The 20,518-nt window shown below is 33.9% G+C and overlaps 1 protein-coding gene across 3 annotated transcripts in view; it reads left to right on the plus strand.

Moving 5' to 3' along the window:
* CDH19 (cadherin 19) overlaps nucleotides 1–20,518 on the plus strand; it is a 93,824-nt gene that overhangs the window by 14,467 nt on the left and 58,839 nt on the right. For all 3 annotated transcript variants that reach the window (XM_062570076.1, XM_062570073.1, XM_062570075.1), the window contains exons 2-3: nucleotides 12,302–12,528; nucleotides 15,603–15,897. In XM_062570076.1, the coding sequence (XP_062426060.1) occupies nucleotides 12,331–12,528; nucleotides 15,603–15,897 (493 nt within the window). In that variant the 5' untranslated portion in view covers nucleotides 12,302–12,330. The remainder of the gene's footprint in view (nucleotides 1–12,301; nucleotides 12,529–15,602; nucleotides 15,898–20,518) is intronic.

The raw sequence follows: 20,518 nt of genomic DNA on the forward strand, positions 1-20,518 counted from the left end.
ATGAATTAAATAGTCAGAAACCCTGAGAGACTCCTAAAAGAAAGAGAATTATGCAGAAGAAATTAGCTTTAAAGGAGAAAGATATCCATAGAATCCTATTTCGATAATCTCTGTTGTACAAACTTTTTTCGTGGGCAGTTTTAAACAACCTGATTTAGTCAGCCATTGCATCTTTGAGGGCTCGTGCATGCGCATATGTCTAAATGCACTGAAGGTATTCACCCAGCTGTGCAAAAACCAGAGAATACTATCAGGCTTGAGGAAGGCTAAATGAGGAATGAAAATGACTCCAATGAAGACACACTGGTGGCCAAATCTAAGGCCAAGATGTGTATTGAAAAGGAGCCATTCAAATCAAAGGACTTTAAAACAGGCCTTCTTCACTGCAAATTTTCATAAATCATGGTGAAGGGATGAACTTTGAAAGAATTACAGAAAGTCATCTGCATCAGTTTGACCAAAAAATTTATTTATATATATATATATATATATATATATATACACACACACACATACACATATACATATATACATACATACATGCATATATATACATATGTATATATCCACGTAGAGGGTTATGACTATCATTTTAATCAGCCCAGGGAATACTAATGGATAGTATAGAATTATGTAACTGCCTCCTACAATCTGGTCTCAGTCGGAAGCGCTTTAACTCCATCCAAGCCATCGTATAAAGTCCACACCCATCACTGTGTTGAATAGACAGCAATGTACATGGAGGCATATCTTCAAAACCAGAAGCAAAAACCAGACAGACTTTCCCAAATCACAATGACATTAAGCTGTTTCAGAGCACTTTCAACTTGACTTTAATTGTTATGAATAGATTTTCTACCAATTAATATCTGTAATAACCACATTTAGAAATTATATTTGACTTCCTAGGCAAAAACTTTCATATCTCCAAACACAGGATTTTTCATTTGAAGTGTTACTCATATTTACTGTTCTATTCTGAGATTTTCTTAAAATATTACTTCCTAGCATAAATAGTCCTGTTGCTCTCACATATATCCTATTTAAAGGATTGAGGGAAGGGAGATAGGATCCATGCTTTTTTTCCACTGCTCTTCTCCATGAGTTGCTAGCTGAAGTTACAGTGACATACAAAACTTACTAATATAGATGGAAATAAAATTGACTGAAATGCTCATGACAGAAATACTCCTGCTCATATTTTGCCTACTGAATACCATGTTGGTCTAATTTTTACAAGCAGGTCTGCAAAGACCAGCATGCTTCGATAATAATATTATCTAATTGCTTCTATTTAGGAAAATAAATACAAATAAAGAAGTCAGCTACAGAAAATCAATTTTATTGGTAATATACTTTCAAGTTTTATTTAATCCCTTTTTATTTCCTTTATCTTGCTACTTTTATTCTTTATTTATTCAAGAAATTGATATTTTGCTATTATACATTTTGTGGTATTATTGAAAAAAAAAAGGAGTTGTTAGCTATTCAGTCATACAGCATCTGTGGATAAGCTTACGATTTGCTAAAGCCTCATGTTCTTTCCATTGTTCCACTCCTAAACTTTCTGTCACCTGCTTTTCAACACATTACTTCATGGATCTTTGAAATGTTCTGGAATTACTTGTGTTATCCATATTTTCTGCTCCTCTTTTAGCTGCAAAATTTCTTTTGGTAGTGGTGTTGTATCGCTTCCTTCGGAAGGTCTGATCATAGTAAATTTCCTTAATCTCTTCTCTTACTTCCTTTACTCAGTAGAAACTTTTTTGATCGTGCAATGAACTGCACTAATGCCACTGCACTGACACCAGCCTTCACTGATTTTAATATTCTTTTGAAGTAAATGGGAGAATACTTAATATAGAGTGTTTTGCTACTTTTTACCAGACATGGTGCTCTTGCACTAAACTCCTGCAGTTCCTACAGACTACTGTTAAAAGGACAAAAATCACATTAGTAGTAATATTTCTGAATAACTTCAATTGAGCTAAATTGGATATACCTTCACATTTTAACTAACTGACTTTTAAAGCTGAGAAGAAAATTGAAAAATTCAGTAGAGCTGATTAATGGTTCATGTAGCCCTGCTCTACAACAAGGTGCACAAGCAACGAGGTAATTCATCCTGTGAACCAGTCTCAGGGACAAAACTGCTGCTGGCCTGCCACTCTACTGCTTTCCTTTCTAGGCCAGGTCTGACCCAGCGTTTAGCCTCTTTCTCAAGCACATCGAGAAAGTCAAATTATCGTTATCTTACTTTTGTATTCTAAAAGCCAAGATCTTCTAGTCGCTCGTTTTTTCATGTCACTTACTACTCATTATGATTCCTACTATATTAAACCTCGTGTTCTGGCTCATGCTGTTCTGGCTCATGCTAGCCAGGATTTTTTTTTTTTTTTTTTTTTTTTTTTTTTTTTTTTTAGTAGGAACTCCTGTTTCTATCTCTCTCTGCTTGCTTTACGGCTTGAGAAGATTTTGGGGTGTCAGAAAAAGAAGGTAATGAAGTTTAAAAATGTTGAGTTTGATTAAGCATTTTAATGCTCTGGTAATACATAAGGGACTGAGGATATCTGCTCAGTTTGAAACATAAAAGCTAAGGCTACAAAGTTATAGTTACTATTGAAATAGGCAAAATTACCCTCTGAATGACTCACGGGGACTCTGCTCAACAATAGAATGCGGAACCATTTACTTTTTACAATAACGTTCTGTGAAGTAAAATATCAAAAAAAAAAAAATCTGTACAAAGACGTATGACTGAAAGATACCATTAAAAAGAGAAGTGCCAGACACATTAAAGAGGCAATAACAACGCATCAAGATGGAGAATTTTTTTAAAAAAATAATAACTTGGATAAAATTGCAATAATCTATTATTGCAGATAAGTTACCATCATGGAGACAGGACTAACTGGTGAACAGGTAGATAGCCAGTCTTAAGTCTAAACAGACAAACAGGTTTTAAATGAATGACAAAAAGTGGAGAGGGAGCTTCTGTGCCTTCATGAGTGAGAAGGGAGAATTTGGCTAGGCAGAAGAAGAGGGAGAATTTTGTTTTACTAAGCAAGCTAAAATTTGGTGCAAAAGGGAAGGAATGAATGAGAGGTTAAAGAAACAGAATAAAAAACAAGGAGAAATAACAAAATATTTCCCATCTTCAAGAATAGCTGTAAGAAGACAATCTTTTTCTACAAAGAGCATTAGACCATAACTATTAAGTAATCTTAATAATATTAAACTTATTTTGGGGACCATATTTGAAGTCTTTGGTAATATTGAAATTTGAATCTAATTGTCTGCTACTCTCACCTCTTTTTTGCAACTTTTCATTTGAAGATTGAACAGAATTTAAGGACATAAGATAAATGTGCTAATGGAAGGCAGCATTTTACCAGAAGTAGATGCAGGTGTACAAAGCAGAGCTAAGAACTTTTCAAAGAGTGGCTATTTCCAATCCAGATATAATATAGCGCAAAAATCACCAACAACACAGTCCAGTCGGAACAATTAATTTTAGAAAGGTAACTTTCAGTGTAAATAATAATGATGTTCCTGACTTTCTGATTAATGGGTTTTTAGGCAAAAGGGAATCCATAATTTATAAGAACATCCCAAGATATTCAATTATAGGTAACAACTGAACTATGTTGAATGATAATGGAAGCATCAATGATATTTTTCCCCTGATTTTACAAGTATAGGTATATTTCATGTCCCAACCATCTAACAAGCTGATAGAGGAAAGTGGGACTCCATTTTATGGAAAACTACATAGTCTTTTCATACATGTAATGGACAAAAGTGAAGCTCTGAGATATCAAAGGGACAAGAGGCAACTTAACTACAAAGAGCATTAAAGTTAAGGTCCTGGATAGGATGTAACTGAGTTCTTTGGATATTCTTTTTTTTTTAATAATATCAGAGGCACTTGGAGTAGAAGTTTACTCATCTCCAGACTCTACCCTTTAAAGATTTTAAAAGTTTTATAGTCTAGACTTTTTAAAGGAGGGGATGTCAATAACTAGAAAAGGCATTCTATTTTCAGAATAAAAGTTTTGTGAATCTCCTTTCCCCTCCCTCTAAAAAAGGCTGAAAACCTCCATATACTTTATAAATCTTCTGATGTTTTTTGGACTATACCAGGAATATTTTATTGCATGCCTCTAAACAAAATAGAAAAGGAAAGAAATCTAGTTTGAAGATCTTTGACATGAATGAATGAAATTAATTATGTAATACCATTTACCTGGCCTAATACTGTGTCCCTATCAAGTTCTGAGTATCTCAGTTCTGAAAAATGTCTAGAAAGTTGAATGAAACTGAGAATGAAAATGAGAAGAACTTCATTGGATTGATACATCTTTGGTAAGTAAAGGTATGAAAAGCTTTTAATATAATTGATAGTAAGAGAGAAGAAAGATGGTGAGATGTGTTCCCAGCGGTGGAGCAGAACAGTGAAAGAATAATTGAGGGAGACCTAAAGATGAAGGTAAGCCTCCGATCAGCGAGGGCTAAGTGGGAGAGAAATTGATATTACTCGATTGTGGAAGATAATGGAAGACTCTCCAGCTGAGAACTGGACTAAGATAGAGAATAAAAACTAAAAAACAGTATTAACTTTTTAGCAAGTTTGACAGGTGTGCCTGTTCAATCTCTAATTATCACTATTCTGAAAACACTCTTCATTTTGTTTTTTTCCTACCAAGAAGCAAGCAGATTCTATTTGTTCCTGTCTCATGTTGTTTGCAATCTTTCTGAGGGATGATGCATTCTTTCAGCAATTTTCCAATTGACATGCACTGTGCTGGTGCACTGAGCGGGAGGCATTGGTGCTAAACAGTAGGGTTTTTGTTTTTCATATAAACTTGCAAGTGCTATTTTCTGTTCATGAATCTAAATTGTATCTTGAAACTCTGTTAACTCCTGGTAAGTTTGCTCAGCAACAAGCAACAACTACTCAAATCTGATTTCAGTCAGGTTTACTACTTGTATAGCCTGGTTGACATCATTTAAAGATGTGTCTGGTTTATCTCATTATATGTGGAGAATTGACTACAAAATCAAAACTATAAATTTAACAGGCAAATATAACAAAAACATAAGCAAATTTAAAAGTTGAAACTATTCTTTAACATTGGCTGTCTAATGTTTGGAGAAGTTGAATCTTTTTTAAAATGATGGTAAAGGTGAAGCCGCTGTTCTATTAGTCTTAATGTATGCACGGAGTAATTATGAATGAAAGCAAAAAAAGAAAGGGAATCCTAAAGAGAATTTTGGAGTATTTCATGAAGCGCTTTCCTGAAAATCATCTGGCAAACAGATTCAAGTGTGAATCACAGAATGTGGTCCTTTACATCATTACGCTGACAAGTGGTTGTACAGTACTGAGTGATATCCTGTGGAGATGAAAATGTTCCAGTGGGATTTGCCCAGTGAATCAAACATCTTGTAACTGGACTTGCTATTTTTCTCAAAAAAAAAAAAAAAAAAAAAAAAAAAAAAAAAGCCAGAATGCAAGTATTTTTGCTTTTATTGTGTATGTGTGTTAGTCTTTTCAATTGGTAAAATATTTATGGTAAAAGATAGGCTTTTATTCAGGAGTTTTGTAATTATAACTATCTTAAAAATAAATAATAGTCATACTTAAGGAAAGCTACAGTTAAAACTAAGCATTCACCTATTCTTAAATAGTGTAGTGCACCACAGCTACTGGCATAACTGAATCTTTTAGCATCTTAGCATCTATTAACTAAACTAATTTCTTGGTCTAAATAAAATTACTGAAACTGTTCAATGAGTGCCAAAAATGAACACAATTTCTCATAATGTTTAGCTCTCAGGTAGGCATGTCATTTCTTTTTTCGCCTGGAAACATCTGGACTAAAGTAGGATGTAATTGTGTGGCAGAATACGAAAAAGAACCAATCATTCAATTATTGTGTTTAGAAACACTGTTCAGCCAACAGCTGAGTCAACTATATTAAATTTCTGATCCCGGTATTAACATCTACTGTTTAAAACTGTGTAATCCAAAGGAACTTTAGGTGTATCTACACACAAAATCTTTAACACTTGCTTCCTTTTCATAATTATCAAAATTAGGTTCAATTCTAGAATATTTTTCTATTTAAGTTTAAACAACCTATTTCAAATCAGCAGTATTGGCAATATCATTATATGGCTTGTTACAAACAAAACTAACATTGTCTTATTTTTTTCCAACTTCGTTTTTCTTTTGCAATAAAATGCAGTAGGGATATCAATGCCTTTTGTCTATGAAACAGTTAACCAAATAATTTCAATTCTTCAGTTAACAACACATAGAGAAGCTACGGTTCCCACAACTATCTGGAAGAAATCCTAAAGGATTAATTATGTTCAGAGACTCTGCTGAAACTCCAGTGTGACAACTTAGTGATATCTTCAGGATCCTTTGGGGAATTTCAGTAGACTCCAAAAGAATCCTTTAGTTTTTCTTTATCACTTTTCGATGTTCCAGATTTAACTTTAATACTTTCTTGGTTCCAGCTGAAAAACAGTAACAAAAGAACTTACAGGGAAAGATCACACAAATATCAGATCCTCTTTAGTTCCACCCACATACAATGCTTATTTACTGTTAATATACTGTTTGATAAGATAATCAGTAAACAATTACAAAACAATTGGAATGACAGGATTTCTAGTCAATCAGCTTTACATTGATTTATATCCACAGACTTAAAGGCACTAGTCAACTAACAAATGCATTTATCTAAAGCTATTTTCTCCATGTATAACTGTCACATAATTACTCTAGTAGTTTTGTATAATAGTTTGAAGGCCTTCCCTATGCCAATAGCATATTTACAAAAAGGAGAAAATAATGCGGTGATTAGAATTAAGTGAAGTTTATGCCACATTCATAACATCTAAGTAACTGCTCTCTATATAAGTGAAGAGCTAGGTGATGAGTAGAGACACATGCAACCATACTGTGTTAATAAGCGCTACCAGTCAATATGATTTGGTCAAATGTCACATCAAGTTGTCCTTTAAAGAAGACACTTCTCAAGGTTAAGCAATAGCTTTTAATCAGCTACTCATGCAACACACTAGAAAGTCTATTGTTGATATAGCCCTAATTAACTGACTGAAGATATTTCTGTATTTTACACGCTAGTTCTGGTAGGCATAGTAGAGCTGAATTCAGCACACTTTTTAGGCATACCGTTCCAAAGTTATCAAACGAAAAAAAAAGTATGTAAAAGACCAGAAAGTCAAAGAGACTAAATTAAAATATTCAGATCCTGTACAAATAATAGTTAAGATGAAAAAATTATTAAACGCTAAACTAATAATAAAGAAAAAAAAATCAGGCAGATAAACATAAGCTAAAGACCATTATAGAAAATGTAATCTGAGCTACAGCAGTGAGGTTATGAAATTTACAGATTCACACACACAAAAAACCGCCCCTATATTTCCGTGACATACGCCAACAGTGGAATTTAGTAAAAAATGAAGTATAAACAATAAAATAAATCATTGCAATTTTTTTAGATATTTCCTCCCAGTATTGCTTTTAACCAACCTAAAGAAATATTACTGTTACAGCATTGATGTTTTGCTGTTCTACTCTGAAAAGATAATTATCAGAGGAGCCAGAAGAAGAATCCAGCATAGTTAGAGCTAACTATACCATATTTATTTCTCAGGAAGTAGTACACCTTTTTCTGTTGCCTCTTAATAGTATTTGTGAAATTCATGAAAAATAGAAGATTTACCTTTGCACTGACTGCAAAATTCAAAAGCAATGAAAATGGTAATGGTTTCTAACATATCAAATCTGTAGTAATTATTATCTGTTTACCTTCTCTATGAAATTCAGTGATCATCAGAAATATCAAGAATAGGATTAAGTCTACTAGTTGGAATACACTAAAAGATTTTATCATTATTCCACATGGTTTGAAAAAAAAGTATTTAATATTTTTAAGTATCAAGACAATAATAATTAATTAGACAAGCTGATCTATATTTGATTGATTTCTTGCAAAATATAAATGTAATATAGCATAAGTGTCAGCTAGATTGTGTGCAGCCTAAACTGTGGACAGTGAGAATGAGTTCAAATACAATGTTTTCTGGAAAGGAGGTAAACGCATTATAATACACTAGGTTATCAGTAATTAACCATATAAAATACAAGTAGGACAAAAGTTGTGGTATAGAAGACAGGCTACCAATAAACAAATGTAGAGTTGAAATTATAAAGATTTCTATCAAATTTTTATGACATAGTAATCTGTAGGTGTTGGTTAGAAATAATCTTTCTTCTTTATTCTCCAAAGTGAAAATTAAAGATAACCGTGTACATGGGAGATAAATTTCATTACAATCATAGCAAGACCAACACAAAGAACTTATAACTGAAACAAGATCATGTTATGCTTAAACATAAGAACTGAAAATGGGTATTAATGAATTGGATTGGCTCACATGAATTGTTCCACTTTTTATTTTGCTTTTATTTCCTTGATGTTTTTAAAATAAGCAAAGCCAACACCAAATTTCACGAAAAGAATGTATTTCAGTCCGACATTTTTGGTTTTGCTCAGGACTTGCAGAGACAGAGTGTGCTATTTTTCTCAGAAGTCACTTTTTTCAAAATCCAGCAGTGAAACAGGAGGAAGTACATATACAGGATATTCTTAACAGTGTCTAGTAAAGGAGTACCTATGACTTTCTCTGCTACCTGTATTCCATTCTTTCGTTACCCTCTAATTAGAAGGCCCTACTTCTAATCAAGTTATTTTCTTTTTTACAAAATTAAGCCACTTTGTTCTTATTCTTCACCCAATATGCAACATAATTTATCCCCATCTTATTTATATATATATATATATATATAAAAAATATTTTAGAAGGTTCTTGTCTTGTTCAGCCTTAGCCCCTCTACTCCCCAATGCACAAATTACTTCAATATTTTCCAGAGGCTGTATTTTTTAAACTTACTCTTCTTGTTATTCTTGCAATGCTAGACAGTAACAGATATTATTTTATAAAGTAATTCTATTTTCATAATTTGTAATTAATTATTGTTATAATAAAGGGAATTCAAAGCCATGTAAAACTAATAAGGTACTGAAAACTAATCTCCTGTTTCAAACAGTAAAAGCATTTGATTTGGAGGCAGTTCTGGAACACACATAGCAAAATACTCTGTGACTTTATGCCAGGAAGGTAAATCTGTACCTAGCCTATAGGAAATTCATGATTTTCATTAGGTATAAAGGGAAGACATTGCTTTAAAAGATTTAGCCTACTTATTGCAACTAAAATTGATATTCTCATTGCTCTTTTCTGTGTATCAGTCTTTATTAAACCAATGCAAACCAATGCAAGTGACAGATAAAGTGGACTTTCTGAAGACTAGGACAGGAGCAGAACAATGGTCCCAATTTCTCTCATTCCCTTTGGGAAATTATTAGTGATAGTTCAATTGCTCATCTCTGAAAATACATTTGTCTTTTTTAATGAGAGATTATTCTACTAAGAGTTTATCTATTTGTTCACATTACTATATCACCTAAAAGCTCTGTGCTTTTACTAAGCCTCCTTTCTGCTCCATATTATAATTATAAGAGAGAGTACAAGGTCATTTCAGTTATAAAGAGCTTACAAATTAAGCATAAAACAATAGACAGCTGATGGGTAGGGAAAGGCAGAAGTGTACAGCTGAACAATGAGACAGTACTAGTCAGTGCTCTCAGCACAGAATCACCTTATTTTTATTTTTATTTTTTTTTTAAGTAGGTAACACCAAAAAAGATAAGAAATAGATCAGGGGACAAGATATTAGTTTCTGGATGCTACTTCTGAGATTAAATTACAGTTGGGGGAAGAGTAGGAAGGTGATTGTTTTGCAACTGAACAATTGGGTATATAGAAAATGGCAATATGTTCTCACCACAGCCTAGAGGCAGGTTTTTAACGCCAAATGGGTAGAAAGATGCTGGAAGGAAATATGCTTTGAAGGTTCTTGAAATTAAAGGCAAATAGAGTATGTCTGATGTTGTAAAGAGGAAAACAAAGAGACATACAACCACTTTTTCTATGATAATTTGCTAAAAATCTATATTTTTAAGCCAAAGGCATTTTATACAAATAATGCAATATGTGACATCTCAAAATCTGAAAACGTTTATTCTCCCCCACTATTTTACAGATGTGATACCTGAATATACATATATCATAAGATATTAGTACAGTTTAGGAAGAGATGGCACTGAAATGGGCCAAATGTTAATTGGTGTTTCTAGGCTGTCCGTCATTGATGCCTAACTGCCGAGTGCATCGCCAGAAGGTGGGCAACAGCAGTCTAGCGATATTCTACACCTTTATTACACTGATATATATACACACAGAGCATGTCAGATGAATTTGCTAACGACTCTCTATTTGCAATCCAGTCCACATGAAATACTAGCCTGCAAGAATACTTTGTTGAACTAAGTAAGCAGCGTCAGAACAAATGCTTGGAAAACAAGCTAAAGGTGAGCCAGCAGCATTTGCTATGGCCCAGACTGAACACCTGGCTCCTCATTTAAATAGTGATTGAAACAATTTTTTTTACAATTCCCCTGAAAGGTCTCTTTGACTATTGAACTACTACTTTTCTTTTGAGTGGTCTATCTTTTGCTAAGAAGTACTGCAGTAAAAACAAAACTTATTTTCAAGAGCAGATTCTGTGCAATGCTTAGAATGAAATGTACTCTTTGTACAGAGACACATTTCAAGACCTTGAGGCCTTTTAAGACTCATTTAGGCTTTATTTGAGACCCAGGCTGAGCCTTTGTGGGCCTCGTCTTCCATGCCACAAATATTGTTATTGTAGCTTTAGGGAGATAAGCAATCTTCCACATAAAGCTGGAGCAAGAGAGTACCTAACTCCCATTCAAATCTTCTCTTGTAATATCATAGCCTTAAAGTTGAAAAATAGAAACTTAAGAAATTGGAATCAGGAGTCTAAGACCTGCAGCTCTTTATGCTTTGCTATTAGAACCCCTCTATATTGTTTTCAACAGAAATATGTATGTAAATTTTAACAGAATAATATTTAGAACCATTTATAATTCCTGGAAGGAAGGAAAGATATGTATATGTTTCATCTCTATTATTTTAAGCAAATATGATATTTCTCTTTGCATAAGGAAAGATATTTTTATAGAATTAGCATTTCAGTCATCATCTTAACAGTTACCTTAATTATATGTTATCCTTGATAGGTAAAAAAGCTCATGGATTTTTCAGGCTCAAAATAAATACAGTCAAATATTTTTTTCCAATGTATTGTACAAAATGACTAATGTGGAATAAATTCGTAAACCAGACTTTGTTCCTACAAAGGAATTGTTGTTCTTCAAGTAAGGTTTTAAGAATCAAAGAGTGTGTGGTATGGAATTTCAAAATTCTCCGCTTCACCCCATAAAACATGGCCATTCTCAACCAAACATTGCACCAAAAATTGGGAGTTTTGTTAGTTTTGCCAAAAATCGCGGACATCAATAGCATATAGTTTGTGAAAAGCCTAAAAGCCTTGGTTTTCTGAAAGAACGCTTTCTGACAATGAAACTAGCTTCTGGACCCTAGCACTGCCAGAATATATTTACCCTTTGTTTAATTCAAGACAAGAATGTCACAGGTGGTAGAACAGGACATGGCACTTGTTTTGTATTGACCAGGAAGGAGAGATGTGCACACTTTTCCTGCTTCTTCATGGCACACTAGCTCCTTTCACATTCTTGCAGGCATTTTACTGAGTTTGGTAAGAGAGAAAGAGAAGATTGGAAAAAAAAAAGCACTCTTCTGTTTCGGCTGTCACTCATTAAGGCCGCTAAGGCTAGTTGTTCACCCTGGAGGCAGTTCTGTGACTGAGACTTAAAATGAGCTCTGTCTAAGCAGAAACATACAATTATTCCAATCAAATTATTGCTGGGCTACACAATACAATTACCCAGCTTAATTTGGAAGATGAATTAATTGAAGGATGGTTTTCGTTTTTTGCATAGAAAGCCCCTGTGTAGGATATTCATAAAAGAAAGTTGAACACTTGACTTCTGTGCCACTGAGTCTCTAAAAGAATTTCTATTTTAATGAGAAACAGACTTTGTTCTAGCTCTTTCCTTCTAGGAATGGGAGGTTTTAACCTTACCCTGCAAATCAACCCTTATATTAGTATATAATCAATACATAAAAAAGGGAGGGCAGAAAAGGTACTTTGTTAAATATTTTTATTTTTATTTCTTCTCTTCTACAGATGAAAATTGATTGAAAGGAGGTTTCAGCATGAATTATTATACCTTGCTATCTTTTTTGCTGACACTGGTTCAGCTTTGGCCTTGCTCTCCAAGCTTACAGAAACAAAGTACTAGTAGCACGGATCAGTCTTTCGCAGCAGTTCGAAGAGTGAAACGTGGCTGGCTGTGGGAGCCACTTTTTGCAACTGAGGAACAGACTCCGAGGACGCCTTTGTATGTTGGGCAGGTATGATGCCACAGCGCAAAGAGGTACAAGGTTTGATTTAGCGTGTTGAGTAACAACTTACTACCTTGCTTTGGAAGATCAAGCATCTCCAGTGATTGGAAAGTTCCAGGATAGGTTGGAGGAGGAGCTGAGGGAACTGAAATCAGCCAGTACAACATTTGTCTTCTCCTGTAACCTCGTTAGAATGAGAGATCTCCAGAGGCTGAAGGTCGCTGCAGTGTCGAGGGCCTACACTCATCCGGTTCAACCACCAAGGAGGCACCAAATTCACTCTGTACTGAAAGTAAACCATACTCAGCAAATGTAGGCATCAAGCTTAAATTTTCCTTTTTGCTTTCTGAATGAAAGTTGAGGACTCATTCATCAACATCTGGCAATTTACTTGTGTTATTTTTGGCACTGCATCAAAGCAGCCATATCGAGTGCAGTGTAGTTTACAAACAGTATTTAGCATGATTTTCTATTACACTAAGTAGCAGCTGATTTACCCCTCATTAATTTTTAATGAAACAGATTAATACTAAATCCTTTTACCACTGTGAAGCTACAGGAATCTGCATGGTTCATTAGATTAACGTAGCTTTAGCACAACGAGCAATTATTTTTCACTCTCCTTTAAAAATGCGCTTTAAAGATAATTTTCTTAAGGAGACTTTATCTTCCCTTTTTTCTCTCTCTCTGCTTATTATTATTATTATTATTTATTATTATTATTTATTTTTGTAATCTAGAGGTAATTGTAATCTTAAGATCTGGTTTCTTTTCTTTAAGGCACTTTCTAGATGAATGAACTGAAATAAGTTTAACTGCTAATTAACTAGCACTAAAATTTAATTGGGCCCAAAGGGTGAAGTGCTCAAAATTCATTAATTACTTTTTCACAGCCCCTCGAAGTAACTACTCTGGAAACATGATGTCTCACTTCTAAAAGAACAAGTGTAGACATATTCTTTTTTAATTATTATTACTTTTCCTGTAGCTGGAAAACACAGTTTCCTTCAAAAGAAACTTCATAAATGTCATGTATTTTCATACAGCTTTAGACCATGTTCATAATCTTGCCTTTCTGTTCCTGTAAATAAACTATCTGGAATTTTAATTGAGGATTGTTGTTAGTTTATTGCAGCCTAACTGTTTAAATCAGACATATTTACTTGATGTTGTCTACCAGGTTCTGCTTTCAGTAAGTCTGTGAGCAAGCAAAGACCTTGGTAGTAAATAAGGCCCTGCAGGAAACTATGTCAATAAAAATACTATCATATTGGTAAAGGAAAATTAACTATGCCTAATTTAGACTTGAAAACTCTGAAATGATTCAGGTAGACCAAGAGCAAAATGAAAACAGTACCCTAACTGCATTCTGAATAAACTGTACAGCCGATGTGTATAGACAATCAGACACTTTGAAAATATTCAAAAGATATGGGAATTGTTGCAAAGAAAAAGTAAAATAATTTTTGAAACTTCAAAAGCTATTCCAAAATAGTTTGAGTTTATCCAGCAGGGAAGTGTGCCATTCACAGCTCACAGCTACTTCTTTCTGTCTCTGCGGCCTTGCATCCTACACTGACCTGCAGGGTCAGAAAGGGGCAGAGCTGGTAGGTAGTAACACTTTTTTCTTTATACCCTCTGGAGAGTCTACGACCCTCCCCTAGGAGGACAGGTAGTCTTTAACAAAAGCTCTGTGGCGGGTATCTTCTGTTCCAAAATGGCATTAATGTGAAATGAAGGCTGGCAGATTTCTAGAATGGCAAGTGCACATACACTTAACATTTCTGGAATGAGAGAGCTGAGCATCAACTTTATTTCTAAACTCCATCAATTAGTTAGTCAAGGTAAATTTCTCCTTGGTCTGCAAACCTAAACCTAATCAGTGAGAATCTTTTTGAATATACTATATATTTTAGTCAGGGATACTCTATAATAAGCAAATATTTTTGTGATGGTTTATGTCTCCAGAAATTATATTCTCTTATTCATCTACATGACTGTCAACTAACATGCATTATACTAGTGATAATATATTGACTGATGAAAGGTTACCATCATGGCCTAGAACTGCCTGCTCTGAGGTCTGACTATATGTCATTGGCCTTAAAGAACTAGTAAGAACAAAGCAAAAGAGTAGGATTATTGAAGCCAACAGGTAGAAATATTATTTATATTTAAAACTTTCTACTTAGTAAGAGAAGCAAGTGCAATAAACTTTTTATTCCACTGATTTTTTTTAATAATTAGAGATTTTATATCACATTATTTTTGATTGTAAACTCAAATGAAATAAAGGAAAAAAACAGAGAATTAATGATATGCTGGAAATTGCTGTTCCCATAAAACTCAACTGTGCATGTTTGACATGTTAGGAATTTCAGTTATTGCTTTTAAAAAAATGCTATAACATACTGTTAACACTAACAAAACAATTTTGCTGGCATGAACAAACACAGCTGGATTGCAATGGTCTCCAGGATTAAGTTTCTTCAGAATAATATGACTGTAAATCTCATCTTGGCAAGACAACACAGGATGAAGATCATCCTGGAAGGAAATGGAAAATGTCTATCAATTTATTTCAGAATAAATAATAGAGACTTATACTGCAGAATGACTTCATATCTCTTTAATATTTCAGGATAAGTAGAACACCACTCTCTTTCATATTTACACTTACTGCAGTATTACTTAGAAGAGGAAGAATATTAAAACAGATGAAGTACACTTGAGATAATGTTTAATGCCCTTTCCATTGTTTTCAGCAGAAATCTATCGGAGCTAATATAGCAATGAGCCAAGCCATGTACTTCAGCTCATTTCTTTGACTCCAAAGTGGCTGAGGCAGCCTTATTTTAATCATACATTTATAAGGCAGTTACATTAACTAAAACTGTGCCAAATCTGGTTAGAAATGTGACAGTAGTTGCTTTTGAACATTAGTTTCCAAGAAGATTTACTAGTGATAGGGTTCACTGTAGATGAAAACAAACAAATCCTAAAATAAATATTTCAAAACTTTGTCCCTCCTAAAATGGGTTGTGTTGTTTTTTGTTGTGTTTGTCTGTGTTTTGTCCTTACAGCTGAAATCCGATTTAGACAAGCAGGATGGCAACCTACAATATATTTTGACTGGGGAGGGAGCTGGAACCATTTTTATCATTGATGAATACAATGGTAAAATTTACGTGAGACAGAACCTGGACAGAGAAAAGAAACCTTTCTACACTCTAAGAGCACAAGCAATTAACAGAAACACTCACCTTGCTGTTGAACCTGAATCAGAATTTATCATCAAAGTACGAGATATCAATGATCATGAACCACAGTTCTTGGATGGACCGTATGTGGCTACCGTTCCAGAGATGTCCCCTGAAGGTATGACATGTTATGAACCAATAAAATTCTTTATTTTCTGCTTTTGTTCTGGATAGTTATGCTCATATAAAATCTAAATAGCATATTTTATAGACTGCCTTTCAGTGAGAAGGAAGTCAGAGTATTTTACAAGTTGGAAATTTACAAAGATATCTGCTTAAACTGAAGGAAATTAGTTCTAGGATTTAAAATACTTGCCTTTAAATATTTAGGTAGCTACACGTATCAAAGTCCTTTTGCAGAATCTTGGTCTGGATTGATGCTTGCATTGACTATAGAGAATTTTCTTTTTCATCAGTGAAGCAGCCTTGAAATTTATGTGTTTAAAAAACATAGCATTATACTTTAAGATAGATAGACTAGTATAGCCAGGTGATATGGCAAAGAAAATTTCAGGCAGACAGATTTCACTACTTTTTGAATTAGGACCCCAGTCTAATCTCTACAAAATTGTTCAATGTATGATTTGTCTTACAACCTGTCAGCTCTCCAGGCTTCTAACATGTGAAAGGAAAGCAGTATGTATTTAAACTTTAAAGGTCTCTAGCCTTGGTTAGCTCTTTTAGGTACACATATGCTCAGCTGAACCAAAATGTACTCAACAGACTCCTTCAGTCTACTCTGACTCTGCTTAATAATTAAACAATAGGCCTTTATTATACCCTGTGTAGTATAAAACACATTGTACTGGAACTGGAAAAGGATCACATTCTTATCACAAGCACTCACTTGCTCACCGCTCAAAGATGAGGACAGTTTCCTTCCTTTAACTAACAGGTTCAGAACAGGAAAGGTATGAAGCTGATGTGGGGCTGGTGTGATGAACATCCTCACATTGTGTGTGATGTCTACCTATTCAGATTGCCAAAACTCTTTCACTATCAATTATCTTCCTTTTGCTTGGGTTGGATGGTGTACAGTAAAGGAAAGTCTTCAGATTTCCTAAGCACATGAACTGCAATTTTCTTGTCAAGAGGAAGAATTTAGCCTGTACCCCTTCTACTCCATAACTACACAGTCAAAGAGATCTGGGCCTGATCTGCCATGTATCTGAAATTTCATACAACAAATATGAAACAAAGATAATGCCTAGCAAAAATGTATGCACACACACACATGTACACACTTAAAAAAAAAAAAAGAGAAAGTGTGAAAGCATCTAGCATAAATGAGCATGTTATAGATACTATTATCACCAAAAACCTCTTCTGAAAATTAAAGGAAAAATGGATTCTTTAAGACTTACTGAAATAACCTCACTAATATTTTTTTTAATATTTTATACCGTTTTCTCTTTTTGTTTCTATTGAAAATAATATTGAAAATAAATTCAAATATTATAACACTTAAAACTGTGTGAATTAATGAGCTCATTAGCTCAATAGTATCAGTGATCATAAAAGGCAATAAAAACTATGCATCATTCAGTGTTACTGCTCAACTTTTAGGGCAGATTCATTGAATCTTTTAGAGAAGCTGTAAACTATATCATCCTCTGACAGCCTAGATATCAGTTACAAGACAAGGATGTTCATTCTTGGGGTTTAATCAGAACGAGTATTAATATCCCAGTTCCTATAGGGAATCAGTAGCTCACCATCACTACCAACAACAGCCACAAAAGCCATCTATTTAGTCAACTGATCTTGTAGTTATCCTGCTTCCTCCCAGCTTCTATCCAGGAAATCACTCTGGGTCCTGTGAGTGCTCATTCCCTGTTAGTTCTTCCACACAACTTGTTTGCCTCAAGATTTCAACATTTGAACTTGTAAGGAAAAAAAAAAAAAAAAAAAAAAAAACACAAAAAAACCAAAACAAAAAAAAAACAAAGCTAGATTTAGAATATGCTTGCTTTTGGTCACATAACTCATTTTCTAAAACAAATTGCCACTGGATCAGGGGGTACTTTTGGCCCATGTATCTAAATAATTCACCCAAGCTAGGAGATGAGAAGACAGGTCTCCTGCCAAGTACCTTTGTGTTTTTCTTATAAATTATAATTGATCAGAAATTGTCAGTTGTAGCAGTTTATTGCATCATCTGGGTATTTTTATCTGGGGTTACATAGATTTGGGACTTTGACAATGTGGGTTTTTTTGTTTTTTCTTTTTCTGTGGTGGTGTTATGAGGCATTTGGTCGCTTTTAAAAATGGTTTAAAGATAGCTTGCAATTTCATTTATACTCATCTAGACCTGTAACCGTTCAAAGAACTATATCAACAATTAATTTCTGAAATCTTCCTAAAAAGCTTCTGTTTTACAGACGAGTGGATAATTCCATGTTAAAAAAAAAAAAAAATCCCCCAAACTAGCAAACAAAATGAACATATCTTATCTTCTTGGATAAACTTCCCAGTTAGATTGATACTTATGCCCAAATATAACTGTAGTAATTTTTTTCCATACACCTTTGTTTCTTATCTTCACCATTACCCTCACCAAGCAGTTGTCAGATGAGAGACTTTGATTTGGACTGACAGGGTTTGGCTATAAACTGACAACCTAAAAACGTAAGGTTCAGCAGCCTTTCTCCAATCTTCTGAGTAACCTATTATATACTTCTATTCTGAAAGTACTATGTAACTTTGCATAAAATCAACTACAGTATAAAAGCTTTATTTTATTTTGTAATATTTCTGTAAGATGACAAAACAGACTCCAGAAAACTGTAAAAATATATGAAATTAAAAAAAAAAAAAAAAAAAAAGAAGTAACATTCCTCTCAGTTTGTCAGGACGAGTAAAAAAAAAATAAGGCTAGATCTTTATGTGCATCCCCTTAGACACAGACTGCTTGAAATAGCAAACTAACAAGTTTGTCATTATCCAGTGTATGATATGTGAATCTAGATCAACTCTTACATATCTTGAAATATTTCCTATACCGCTTCTATGTTTGACCTCTTTTGCATATATAGCAATAATTCCATCATTATTTTAGAGATTATTCTTTCACCTACTTCACCCATATACACACTAGTACACCTATAGTATATTAGTGAGTATGTGCGGTGTATAGAATACAGAGATGTTATATAATCTCCTTTATACCAGCCATTGTGGTGGAACATACTTTGTTTTGTGCAAGACACACAATTGCATTGGGCATGCCTAAACTACAACATAACGTTAAAGTACCTTGTCCAGCTTTATATCAGGCAGAAAAAAGCCAAGTTTTTTTCATGAAGTTCATTCTGGGCTAACTTACCTTGGCTCTTCAAGTGTAGGGACTGTACTTCTGAAGGGAAACTCCTTTCAATACGCACTCCAAAGGATTAATCCTCAGAATGAGGTTTGTAACTTCCCAACAGATGGGAACAATAAACAACCATATCTTGCAACATCAATATCATAATTGGTGCTTCTCAGTGCTTCTGTCATGATAAACTAGAATTTCTTTTGACTTGCTAAAGCTGTAGACCAGAATTAGCTTAGATGAAACAGTCCAAGAGTACTTATTTTGTCCTTTGCTCCATTTCAGAGCTCTCTAGCAGCAGCTCGGCTCAGTGATGCTAGACCTGGGATCTCATAGTAATTCTCTTACAGAAAACATGCTCAAGCAGCAAAGTGAACACTTGGGAAAGCAGTTCACTGTTAGTAAACATTGTGTGTGAAACTAAGAAAGCAAGGAGAGAATAATTCACAGCCAGCCATGCATTACTTCCCTCAGAGAACCAGTCTAACCTTTTCCTAGAAAAAAATTGCCTAAAGTTACGTACACGTATCAATGTGAATATCAATGTGACAACAAATTAGAATACATTTTAGTCCTTTCCTAGCTCTCTTTTATCTTCAATATTAAATTTTATTAGGATTTTATATTTGAGTGTCACAGTAAATGAAAAGTGTATCAGCAAATGGACTCTTCTGAGAGTACAAGACTGGTTTTCCCTCAGGCATTTGGTATGGTTTTACATTAAGTGCCTCCCATATAGCTGTTAAACTTGTACAAATGTAGTATATCTGATGGAATGGTTAAGTGTCAGATGCAATAATATATCAGTACTTAGTCTTTTTATAGATTTCAGGCTCTAGTTAGAAAAACAAATAACTATATCTTACATGATTGCCCTATAGTTTACCTAATGGGCTGCATGATTTAAATTGTACTGTTATGTTTTGCTCAAGAGAGGTAAAACCAAATCTCTGGTAATATAAAGAAAAATCTTATACAGCAATCAGCAAAAAGTAGTTTGTTTCAAATAGATGCTAACAGCAAGTAAAGATAGTATAAACATGTTTACTATCTAGCTTAAGACATTTCCGTGCACTTTAAGCACATGCTGGGGGTAAGCTTCATATCAACATATGGGGATATATCTTGATATGTGCCATTCACACATTACAAATTAAGATAAAAGGAGTAAGATATATAGTATTTTAAGCATTATAAATAAAGAAACCATTGAAAAATCATATGCTATTTCTTTTTATTTTAAATGAAAATTTGAATGGAATCAAAAGAGTTACTGAAGAAATATTTTCCCTTTTTTAAATGATGAATTTTAGAAGATGTCATTTACTCCTGAAAATTTTCAGAATGATTTTCTAATATAAGTGGTGTTTTTAAAAGGTTCTTAAAATGTCAGTGCTGTGTAATTATGAAATAATTTATACAAAAT

This window comes from Rhea pennata, chromosome 2, assembly GCF_028389875.1.
Source record: "Rhea pennata isolate bPtePen1 chromosome 2, bPtePen1.pri, whole genome shotgun sequence".
In the NCBI taxonomy this organism is placed as follows: domain Eukaryota; kingdom Metazoa; phylum Chordata; class Aves; order Rheiformes; family Rheidae; genus Rhea; species Rhea pennata.